The sequence below is a fragment of the Taurulus bubalis genome, assembly GCF_910589615.1.
Source record: "Taurulus bubalis genome assembly, chromosome: 21".
Classification (NCBI taxonomy): domain Eukaryota; kingdom Metazoa; phylum Chordata; class Actinopteri; order Perciformes; family Cottidae; genus Taurulus; species Taurulus bubalis.
The window spans coordinates 7,830,032-7,841,887 of record NC_136609.1 but is presented as its reverse complement, the minus strand read 5'-3'; the positions used below and the strand labels follow the sequence as shown (position 1 = coordinate 7,841,887).

General features: G+C 45.4%; 1 protein-coding gene across 1 annotated transcript; it reads right to left on the bottom strand.

Annotated features, from left to right (window-relative positions):
- Positions 1–5,391: 5,391 nt before the first annotated feature.
- On the bottom strand, positions 5,392–11,400 carry ndfip2 (Nedd4 family interacting protein 2). The gene is made up of 8 exons (XM_079236500.1): positions 11,261–11,400; positions 8,599–8,818; positions 8,274–8,404; positions 7,989–8,076; positions 7,734–7,858; positions 7,578–7,644; positions 7,377–7,483; positions 5,392–7,298 (listed from the first exon to the last, which is right to left on the bottom strand). The coding sequence occupies exons 1-7, from the start codon at positions 11,285–11,287 to the stop codon at positions 7,380–7,382; spliced, it is 762 nt and encodes a 253-aa protein (XP_079092626.1). The 5' UTR covers positions 11,288–11,400; the 3' UTR covers positions 5,392–7,298; positions 7,377–7,379.
- Between the last annotated feature and the right edge of the window lie 456 nt (positions 11,401–11,856).

Genomic DNA, 11,856 nt, shown 5'->3' with positions numbered 1-11,856 from the left:
GAGTAGAGTTGATTACGCTCGTGTAAATGTAACTGAACGACTCACAGTACCGCCTGCTGCAGTTTGGCTTTGAATGTACTCTATAGTCAATTTCATATCACTCTCTATTGTCAGCATGGAAACTAATTACATGCTTGAGCACAGTTCTGCTTTCATGGAGAAACAAAATGAGAGCAAAGCACTCAATGAGGGAAATGACTGCACACTGAAAATAAGAAGCGAGATTAACTTATATGTGATGCTGAACGTCATTATCCTTATTGTCAACTCCTCAGGCATAAAACGAAGGTTCAGTGAATACAGAGGGCAGAAAATTGCTTCTTTTTTTTTGTATTTGCCGAGGGGAAAAAGAGGACTTTTTTTTTTACTTTTAAGATATTATTCTTTTTAGCAAAGTCATTTGCCAATCAAATTCGTGGTCGGATGTGACTTTCCGCACAATTGGTGGAGCTCTTCTAAATACCCATGTTAGTTTCTGTCTTAAACACATAACAACCTGGACATTCACTTGCGCGAACAATTGCGTCGTCAGGATATTATTCCTCAACTGATAGCCCAGGTGGCATCTGCAGGAGAATGTCAATAGTTGCTGGCGTTGAGCTCGTGTGTATAAGTGTTGTTAGAGAAACGCAGCGCCACGTGGGAACAAGGGATAAATGGTGCAGAAGTCAAACAACACGGCAAATTTGTTACGTCTAACTGCTGTTGAGACCGGATGTTGGCTGCTGTGTTTGTCCTTCGTTAGCAATATTAGCTGTTAAAAAGTTGTTCTGGGTGGATCTGTTGCGCATGTGCGTTCACAATTCCTCCCTACAAAAATGTGCACACACCGCTCAACAGACCTCAATCACACTCTTTCTGAAAGCGTGAACAAAAGCGCTGCATCCAATTTGCCTCTCAACATGGTGGCAGCTGAGCCCGCGTCTCGCAGCTAACGATACTAACGGCGCAAACAGTGCTAACGGTGCTAACAGTGCAAATTGCATTCTCTGCTCAGAGACATTACTCCATACATAACTATGTCTTTACATAGCATTTTTATCTATCTATCTGGTGTATTTATTAGCACCTCAAGATATTTTAAGACCACTTCCTCATGTGACATCACTCTACTAGCTACTAGCTACTCGCTTCTACGACCCGGTTAAGTCGAGGTTGAATCCTTGGCGAGGTACAGAGGTTGTTATGGACTCAAATCATATTTGATTGGACAAATTCATGGAAATGCCCCTGAAGTTTAAGTCATCAACAATATTTTATATTTTGCGGGAGGAGAAAGAGAGGGATATTTGGACATATAAATAGCAAATAACAAGAGCTAAACAATTGACAGTGACGCACAAACTTGGAACTTGTTTCAATGTGTCTTTAGAGACATGGATCCAGGTTTTTTTTCTTCACTTTCTGAGTCTATTTTAGTACTGATGGGTGGGGTTTGTCTCAGGGTTATAATAAAAAGTTTAGACAATTCTCGGAAAGAAGTGAAGTAAACTTGCCAATGCAAGACAAACCCACGAGGAATTACCGCACACATTCATTATACAATATGTGGAGAGGTCTTCACATCCCATTGAGAAATTCCTCATTCTTCTAAAGAGATAACCTTCAGGCCATGTTGGAGGTTTCACATTTGTGGGAAATGCCCCCTCTGAATACAACCCGTGTGCGCGTGCATGCGTGTGCGTGCAGTCTGGTGAAATGTCCGACAACAGACAGGTATGTGTCCTGGAAGCCACTCCAAGTCCATTCTTCCTGTCCGTACGAAAGACGCCCCGAGGCCCTGCAGTTTGGAGTGGCTCCTGAATGAAGGAGGCGTGTGTGTACATGCCAAAGCCACGCACACACACACACACACACACAAAAGCGGAACACACACCAGCCATTCTGTTCTTCTTCGTGCCCACTTGAGAAGCGGCGGTGCCTCGTGCCAGAGAGATTACATACTTCCTCACCTAGAGCCCATGGGGGGTTTCAGAACGTGGTTCTGGTGGGTGATTGCCGTCGTGAGTCAACGGAGGGTTCAATGGCGGAGACGAGTCAAAAATCAATTTCCATGCAATCAGCAGAAACTTTAAAAGGAACAGTTTAACATTTTGGGGGCTTTCTTGCCGAGATCTAAACGAGGAGATCAAAGTATACCGAGCCGGAGCCACATAATAACTTTTATTGCATCGGCAGCTCGTCGAAGCTCAAACACGCGAGCATCTGTACATGGAAAGAGTCATTACATTTGATCGCTGATCGGCTATTTTTAAATGTGATTCATTTCCATCCTGATCTTATCTCAAGTGTGAGTGGGTGGCTATCAGACCACAAACATATTATTTTCCAGGAAGTCGTCGAACCTGGTCGCCGGTCGCCAAGCAATGTTTCCAGCATGCAGCTCCCCGTAAAAAAACTTGTCCTTTTGTGCATTTTGATATGTGCACGGATTAAACATGCTAGATATTACGTGCTAATGAGTCAAATTTAGAGGCGCTAAGTCTTCCTCCTGTTTCCAATCAATGCTAAGCTAAGGCCAAGGCGAGCCGTCGGCTATCAATAGTAATACACCCACACCGGAAAGCTGCTGGATGAGCACGGTGAAGCAGACACACACACACACACACATACACACACACTGGGCAGTAGCTAGGCAGCCGAGGCCCTCAGACATGCTGTTGACAGAGATTATCAGCACAGTTCCCCCCCGGCTGCCTTTCTCTCGCTCGCATGTGACAGAGTTTGCTCTGGGTTCGGACTAGACGCCGACCAGGCTCCACCTGGTCCGACACGGAGACGGGAAGCGGGAGAGGATGAGGAGAATGAGTTCGGAGACGGGAGAGGGCCTCATAAAAGGGGGGGAACTGTTTTTAGCGGACCGGAAGGGAGTTATGTAAATGGGTCAGTCATTAAAGCCTTCTAAAAGAGAGAGGAGGCCAGATTGGGGCCAGGGGCAGGCGGGTAGGGAACATAAACCCATTATGTGAATGGGCTTCTCTGTTCAACGTAGGCTCCTCGTTCTGTTTTCCTCTTTTTTATTTGACAATCTTTATTAATTAAAGGCTAAAACCAACAGTAGATGTCCACTTCCCAACGTTTACAGTTGGTAGTTGAGGCAGCAATGAGGCTGTCACTTGTCTCATCCTGTCAGGTCCTCTGTGTTACTCTGCTTTTTCGGCGACATCACCTATACGCAGGAGAATCTATTTTAACGATTGCATCTAAGATGAAGCACACACACGTGCAGCAACAACATCGAACATCTTCTGTCTGCGCCTGTGAAATCTGCAGCGCCCCACGATATATAATACAGCACATATTTGGCCGCAAGCTGCCGTGAGGAAGAGAAGAGGAAGGGAGAGACAGAGGAAGGGGGGGAACATCCTGTGTCTGATGTGACACCTATCGAAAACCTGGAGTATAATTTAGGCAGGTAAGGGAAGGAGGCAGGAGACAGCTTGTCTCTCCGAGAGGGGGTTTCACAGCGAGCACATGAGGCTCCTCTCTCGGCCGGGTTGCGCTCAAGTCTGGTCTCGAGTGAGGTCATCGGTCCAGATTTCTGAGCTGGATTCCTGGTATTGTGTCCCCCTTTAAAAAAAATTATATTGCTCTCCGCTCTAATGAAACAGCCAGGAGATGTCAATGTCGTCTATCACTCTGGGGTGCGGAGGGCGAGGACGGGAATTGGATCTAGATCCCTGAATTATTATTGTTTTTTCCTATAATAAAGATTGGTGGCCGCAGGAGCATGAAGATCACAGGAGCCTTGTGCACTCTTAATGCGAGGCCCTTAACCCGTCGCATCTCCACTGGAGCCAAACCTCAACATAAAGCCTGTGGTTTTCACTCAGCAGCTCCTATAGAGGAGGGGAACGTGGGCGACTGGTGCCTTCCTGTGGTAAAACACCCAAATGACATGCTTCCAGTTTCCACCTCGGCATTTTCTTTTTTCTTCTTCCATATCAGATCATCTGCAACCTAAATGTTTGGTGCAGTCTCGAGGTGACGGAGAGCCACTGGATGACTATGTGCATTTTTCTTCCCTTCTCGCATAAAACCAAAAGCTTTTGGACGTTAACACGTGCAAGCTGTGGAAGCGGAGAGGGTCTAAGTTGATAGCCGGAGGCACTCGTGTGAGTGGACACATTGATCTAGCAGGGAGGAAAAAACACTCCCCGAGCAGCGCTTAAGAGCCTCTGGCTTATATTTGTCAAGCCCCTTCCGAGCGGGGCCGCTGATTTCGGATCAGTGGTTAGGCCACGCCACCATTTAAACTTCAATAAAGCTCCACGAGTGAAATGGGCCACAAATCACCACAAATCATAACTGGCTTCTGGAGAGACTAGATCATAAAAATACTAATAAAAGTCCAATCCACAATGAAACAGGAGCTATATAATGCAATGAGAGAAGAGGCGTTAAATCAATATTTTATTATACTTTGACTTTGACATTTTACACATATAATAATAACAATAATAATGAAGATGTCATCAAAGACATATGAGCCATTCAACTTGAATGATCCCACACTGGCCCTGCACACAATATTAATGAAGCCTCATGCATACAGCTGAGGAGGCGCTTTGCCTCAAAACTCATGAAACTTAAATAGAATATAAAGGACTTTATTTTTCAGATGACAAAAGTCAAAAAAAAAAAAAAGAATAATACAAAATAAAGGATCTTTTTGGTGGAAGATGAGCCGTGTCGTCATCAATTATCATGAACGGGAACCCAGAGACGTAAAGAAGGACACGCCGGAGTTGGACTGAGGTTTTTCCTCAAAGGCCTTGACCCACATAAAGAAAGTGTGGAATCAAACTCCTCCATGTAGAAAACTTATGTAACACACTGGAACGCAACAAGCAGCGCTTGGCTCCATCTAGTGAACGGAATCAATCAATGCAGCCAAACCTCACTGGCACTTGAGCTATCGGTTTCTATCTTCATTGAACTGTGGCGTGAGGCCAGTAAGTGTTCCTCAGACTTCAACGCCTGAACACAGGAGGATCCACCAGAAGCACTTTAGCTGCAGTTACAGTCTAGGAATATGATATCCAGAACTAGAGTGTGTTTTCTAGAGTTTATAATCACCTGAAACCAAGAAGAATCCAACATAAAACTTGATTGATCTTCTTGGACCAAAAAAAATAAATGTTTGGATGCCGTCTCGTTTTTTTCTTCATTTATTTACAAACAAAGAAATGTCATTGTAGTAGATTAATCCTATTATTATTGGATATAATTAATTGACAATTCAATATAATTCATTGACATACCATGATATTGCTGAAAGAGGCTTTAGTTGGATATGAGCAGAGGCAAAACAAGAAGAAAATAGCTGAGCAATACTTAAGTTGCCACAGTTTATGCTAAAAAGCAATAAAACAAGACACACACAGGAACAACATTTTCATTTTTTTTAAATAAAAAAAAAGTGCAAAAAGGCAAATTTGGGATGATTAGGAATTCCAGTTGTAGAACTTGTATGGCTAAGATAACATTTTGATTTCTTCTTCTGTGTCTGTCCACCATATTAAGTTAAGCAGATTAACAAATCATACTATACAGAAGTTCTTCAAGTGCAAATATTATGAATTGGCATAAGCTGGTATGTACATTTCATTTCATGGATGATAAAAAAAAGAAGAAAAGAAATCAATCTAAGCATGTTTTCTTTGTCCAGCCGCTCACAGGCTGCTGCTGCTATGAGCCCCGCCAGGATCCACACGTTCTCCAAATCATGCACGACATGCAGAACCCGTCCCATTTCAGGAGCTTTTTATTGCATTTTCCTCTGATTTAAAATGATTTTGTTGGCACACACACACGGTGCAGCTTGTCTAATGAGCCCTCTGGGATGAACCTGATCTCCATCTGCATTACACCTAATCCACGATCACAGGACTTCACAACGGTTGTAGGTTTATCACAAAGAACTACATTGCATACAACTCTTTTGCTCCAAAGAGTTTCACTCTCCCCCCACGCTGGTCCGAGCCTCGGGGCCGGAGTCGTCGTGGGTTCTACAAGCGCCAATTCTTCTCAGGAGCCGCCGCCGATTGGCTGCGCTGGGCAACTGCCCACAGACGCGGTATTTTCCCCGGACGTATTTTGGCAAAAAATGTTGGTGTATATCATGTTTCACAGATCTGTTGTGATAAACTGAACCCCGGGAAGGTGACACATGTGTGACACACTGGTTCTTATGGCGAGGAACAGTTGATTACATTTTGGTTTTGGTAGACACTTTGTTTTCTTTCTTTTCTGATGTGTTGTTTAAGGGGAGTTCAAAAGTCCCCAAAGGTCATACAAAGCTCCATTTAACGGATTGGTTGACTCAAAAAAAAATTATTGAACATTAAGAAAAGATTCTCCGTGAACGGCTGTTTTCTGTCCGTCGACATATTTTGTTTGGACGCGGTCGAGGAACGGAGCGCGGGTCCGAGTCCGAAGGTGCGTTTGGTTTTGAAGCACTAAAAGCGTCGGGGCCTTGATATGTAAACTGATCAAAACACGTCTGCCATCTGGCCTCGGCCTCCAGACTATTCTAAAACGGGGTGAGAGAGGCTGTGGTGTGAGACCAAGTAGAAGTGAAGGGTGCAAAAAATGCTACATCACGGTTAAAGTTAAGACTTGTTGTTCAAAACACCCTTCGACTTGGAGGACGTGGAGAAAAGGGGGGCGGGGTTAATGCGAGAAAAAAAAAACAGCTCAGAGGCGCTTCGTAAAGTGCAACAGGTCAGACAGGACGCAAAGCTTGAGGGGGGATTTGAGTATAATTTGAATATCAGACGCTTAAGAATAGCTTTCCGCCAACTTTTTGCAATTTCTAAAAACTCCAAACATTTAGAGACAGAGACCATCACACTGATGAGCCTTGTTAGTTCACTCAGACAGAGCGAGACCTTCAACAAATGAGCAACAGTGGCGTTTGTGTTTCCTTCAATTAAGACGCTCCGTTGAGATCGCTTCATTTTTGGTGGCGACTCACGTGGGACCGCTTCTTCAAACTGTGTTTAGAGCTTTGAATCAAAAGGAAAATGAAAAACAGATTTAAAAAAACAAAGCCGGGAAAGAGATCTGATCAACAAAGACTTATTTTCTTTTTTTTGGGGGGTTCACACCACCGTTCAGAAGTTGAGAGTGAGCCGTGTTCTGCTTTTAATGAGACTGGTAACACTTTCTCCCGACGCCTTTCCTTCATTCCTTCCCCGTCTCCTCTCTTCGCTGCAAAGCTGGTCGCTCAGGTCATTCGAGGGGGGGAAGGGTGGGGACGTTGCGTCGGTAAGGAATGGCGATGCTGCAGAAACCTGTGGGAAACAATCATCAGGCCGAGCGGCGATATGGTGGTTTATTTGTATTTCTTTCAGAGGGAGAGTTTGCGGTACCTTTCAATAGAGGAAGAAGAGGCGTGTTCTGTGAGACGTTGCCATGTTCTCGGACATGTTACGGACTTTAAGATAGTTCACGAAGCCCCTGAAGAACAGCAGGATACCTGTGGAGGGAAAGCACAGCTCGCTTCAACAACACATCTCCAGCTGAGAGGCGGCCAAAAAGAGGAGACGTTTAACGCTGCGACGGAGACTCACCGAGCAACAGGAAGATCCACCAGAGCCAGTACTGGCCGTTGAAGTAACCGGTGAAGTAGTCGGAGAACTGGAGACGAGGAGCAAGGTCTGTCAGCATTTTATATATTTGTCTCCATGATTTGATATTAGAAGATATAAAAGCTGCCGCGAACTTACCCTGACGATAAGAATCCACTTGACGAGGGAAAGGCCGAAGCCGCAGATGGCGCCGTAGCGTCCCGCGATGGTATTGGTCAGACAGAAGGAGAGGCAGAACCCGATCCAGTTGAACAGGAAGGCCACTAAGAGGGGGCGAGGAAGCACGGAGACACTTTGTGAGTTTGATACCGTGTTGATACGCAACACATGTTGTATGTAAAACAGACACAACATAACAACCCTGGCTGCGCTCCTCTCTCCTGAAGGACTTACTGAAAAAGGCCAACATGAAGATTCCGTCGTTCCCAACTCGAAGCTGATCGGCGTCGCTGAAATCATCTCTTGGAGGGAACTCATCAGCCTGGACTCGTACACAAACAAACCTACGTCAGTCAAACAGCAAAGGACACACCCACCACACAAACCAAATAAACGCTCAATCTCCTCTATTGTGACGTAACCCAGGTCTGGACCTGGAATGCTTCAAGGGAGAAAAGAAAGAAAAAAAAGGAGCCGATGAGACGGAAGAGAAACAACGTGTGAGCGTTTCGTCCTCACCCGTGGCATCACATCCACGGTGGAGGTCGCCATGGCGGCCGCCTTGGCCTTCTCCGCCTCGTCGTACGTGGGCAGCGAGGTGGCGACGCTGTAGGGCGGAGGGACCGGGAAGTCGCCACGGTAGCTCGCCTCTGTGAGGGGAAACAGAGGAGGAGACTCGGTTACAAGCTGAGCAGCTGCTAATGATTGTGGTCACGGCGTCATGGAAATCACCGCTGACTCGCGAGTTTCGGGCCGACCACAGGTTGCCACAAAACTGCAGCTGTGGCTATTTCAGGACGCTCGCAACCACACTTTGTAAAGCTCAAGAAGAAAGTGTACATACCAGGTGCAGCGGTTGCCCCCAGGTCGATGGAGGCGTAAGGAGGCGGGGGTGCGTCTGCCTCTTCCTGGGTCGACCCCGACGCTTCCCCCTGTACGGCGGCGGGCGCCTGGCCGTACTCGGCCTGGCTCTGGTCCTGGCTGGACGTGCCGGCCGCCTGTGCAGAAGTGCACGGCTGCTGCTCGCTGGTGGAGGCCTCTGAAGAGTCATCCTCATTGTGCAGCTGGAGGAGAGGACGAGACGGTGTGGAAAGAGGGGAGGGGGTCAGAGGAATCGGCACAAGCAGATCAGCTGATCAGTCAGCCAAAAAAGTAGCTGCCGGAGGGCATGTTCATCGCTGTGCAGAGTACAACTGTGTCAAGAAGAGCATACAACACAGCCATTGTAGTATTTTATAGTCTGACATCAGTCTTCTGATAGCAGCAACAACATCAAGTAGTTATTATGTAACGAGAGGAGATTGCACAATCTGTTTTTGTTTGTCAGCACAAAATGTGGGTCAACAATGTTTTTTTATTTCCAAGCTGAATGAGTGACATGGGCAACACACTACAGTCTCAGTATATATGGTCCATTTCATAGTCTTAAAACGAAGAAACAATTTCAAAATCCCCAAAAAAATGTGGGGCTATGTTTTTTTATTGTGAAGCCGCCATCGAATTTACAACGTGAGATAACGACTTCAACTGCCATTTGGAAGTATGAGCTGGAACAAAACGCCTGCCGCTTGCCCTCAGCTGAATGTTTGACGCTGTAAGCACAGAGACGCGAGACTCCATCGGCATGTCAACAGAGGGAAGGTCCCCGGGGAAGTGATACACATGTAATCAGTTAATGAGCGTCCCCGCGACAGCCGAGAGTCAGCAACGGTCCTGGGTGAATTAATTTCTTCACCAGACGTCTGAAATTACAGAGGGGCAATGGGAGCGGGGAGGGTCACAGGACGGGTGGTGGGGGATCCGGATGGGCCCTTCAGGAACTTGAGTTCCACTCGCTCAGAGGCGTGAAACTAATTTTCGAACAACAAAAGTGAAACGGATAAGTGTCGGCTGTTACGGGTTGATTTCTAGAACACAATGTCCGAGTGGGGACGAAACAGGACACTGATATACCCAACAGCACAACCCAAAACGTTTAGGCCAAATACCTCCATGGAGTTTGCAGTTTCGGTCCTATTTATTTCCATTATATTCATGAGGTAGAATTTCCGAGTTCATAAATGTGTTAGAGAGGAGAAGATCAGCGAATAATTTTTTCGAAGCAACATTTTTCCACGAAGTAATGGCCATATACTCTTTGTTGTGGTAAAACACCACCGCAAGCTAGGAAACACCCTTTGTAATAAAAGCTTACATCATTCCGATAACTAAAGAAAAGTCTCGGGTGACTAATACCAGCAGAGTAACTACTGCTAAAAAGAGAGAGAGAGAGAAATGGACGTAATTAAAATGGGAACGTCTTCATCAGCATGCAGATAAACTTCTCAGAAACAATCCTTGAATTGAACTCAACCATTGAGTGAGTGGATGGGGATGGCTGCCGTCTGGCTCAGAATCAAGGGCAAAGCAGAACCCCCCTTAAACACACACACAGGGAATTACATAAGATCTTAACAACATAGCCATGAAACTCCTCTTGTGTCCAAATATACCCAAAAACTCACGCGGGTGTGCTCGGAGCAGGAAGGTCCTGTACTTGGAGAAATCTGCGGGTTTTTTTGTTTGAAGTTTGAGTTTGTTTGAGTTTCAGGGGCAAAATGTGAGGCAGGAATGGAAATTGCGCACGTGTGATGTGGAAACCTGGCTTTCCACAAACCACAACATCGGGTAATCTTTGAAACAGTTTGACCCAAATGTGTGCAAATGTGCATAGTATCTGTCCATTAAAAAAAACATTGACTTAAAGTAGATTGTGGTCGAGATCTGCACTTTGTTCAGGATTGAAAAGCTTTGCTCTGGACTCGCACTGAAGGGGATTACCACGACCACAGGCATCAGGCGCACAAAGCAGACTTTTACCCCAAAAAGTGGCCTAACTTCCAAAATGTTCCAGCTACTGTTTTTTTGCAGCTTCAAAGCGGCGATACAACTCCATGTCAGTATGTATTTCCATTAATAACTCCTTGGAATGCTTCATAAGCAATGTGTCTGCTGGGGAGATGTATAACACAGTCATACCGTGGTTATTGGTGACCTAATTAGTTGGTGTCGCGCCCTTTGGCTCATAAAGTCCCTTTAGGCCACCATGTTAACTCACAGCTAAGCTAGTTTACGCTCCTGTTAACGGACACGTAGCTTAACCGGCGGTTGTGTTTAGCAGGTAACTGTTAAATGCGCCGGAGAGGCGGTTCTCTGCGGGGTGTGAGGCGGTTTACCACGGGGTAAACTTCCGCGGCCTCTAGGAGAATTCTCTCCTGACTGCTAGCTTGATGTTAGCCGATGCGGAAGCGCTCGAGATGCCGACTGTCACAACAAAAACACATTAATGGGATTAAATTAAACCGACACACAAGCGGTCAGGGACGAACAATATTAGCCGCGTTTGTGTCGACGTAATATAGCGCGTTTTAGGTTTAATAATAATGATGACAACAACGCCGTAGTCCTCGCGAGGCCCCGTTTCCAGTGACAGGCTGTGAAACGGTGTTTTGATCCCCGTCACTCACCACTTGGTAGCGGCTCGCTGGGTCCATCCTGGAGAGATTCAGCTGGCGAGCGAGCCAGCCGAGCTGCTGCTGTTGTTGTTGTTGTTGTTGTTGTTGTTGTTGTTGACACTTCAACAACGTAGACTAACAGGACGCGGACCGATGACAGAAATGGCTGCAATCTACAGCGCACTCGCTTCGGGAAAAACACCACTGTTGGGGAATAACCGTTGATCAACAGTCGAGCTGCTCGTGTAATCTCCCACTTCCTTTAAGATATTTCAAAATAAAATATAGCTCTGCCTTCAAAAGTTTAGTATAGTACAGAGATATTTTCAGCATTATAACTAAAAGTACTCATTCTGCAGAATGGCTGCTTTAACAGTGTTGTGTTATTATGATATATGCTATATATGATTACTGATTTGTTTGACACCTCATATGGTCAATATAGTGCCAGTTTTAACTAATGTATGTGCATTACTCTCGGTAAATGTAATGCATAATATTGCATAATGTAAAACTTTTAATTTGCGAAATGAGTAGGTAATTACTGCTGCCATTAAATGTTTTGTTATAATATGTAGTTATGTAGTTATATATATATATATATATAT

Coding starts and splice junctions, on each gene's coding strand:
- ndfip2 (XM_079236500.1), bottom strand. CDS start 11,287: ATGGACCCAGCGAGCCGCTACCAAGTG. Junction 8,077..8,273: donor CCGTGGATGTGATGCCACGG/GTGAGGACGAAA, acceptor GTACGAGTCCAG/GCTGATGAGTTCCCTCCAAG. Junction 7,645..7,733: donor AGTGGATTCTTATCGTCAGG/GTAAGTTCGCGG, acceptor CCTCGTCTCCAG/TTCTCCGACTACTTCACCGG.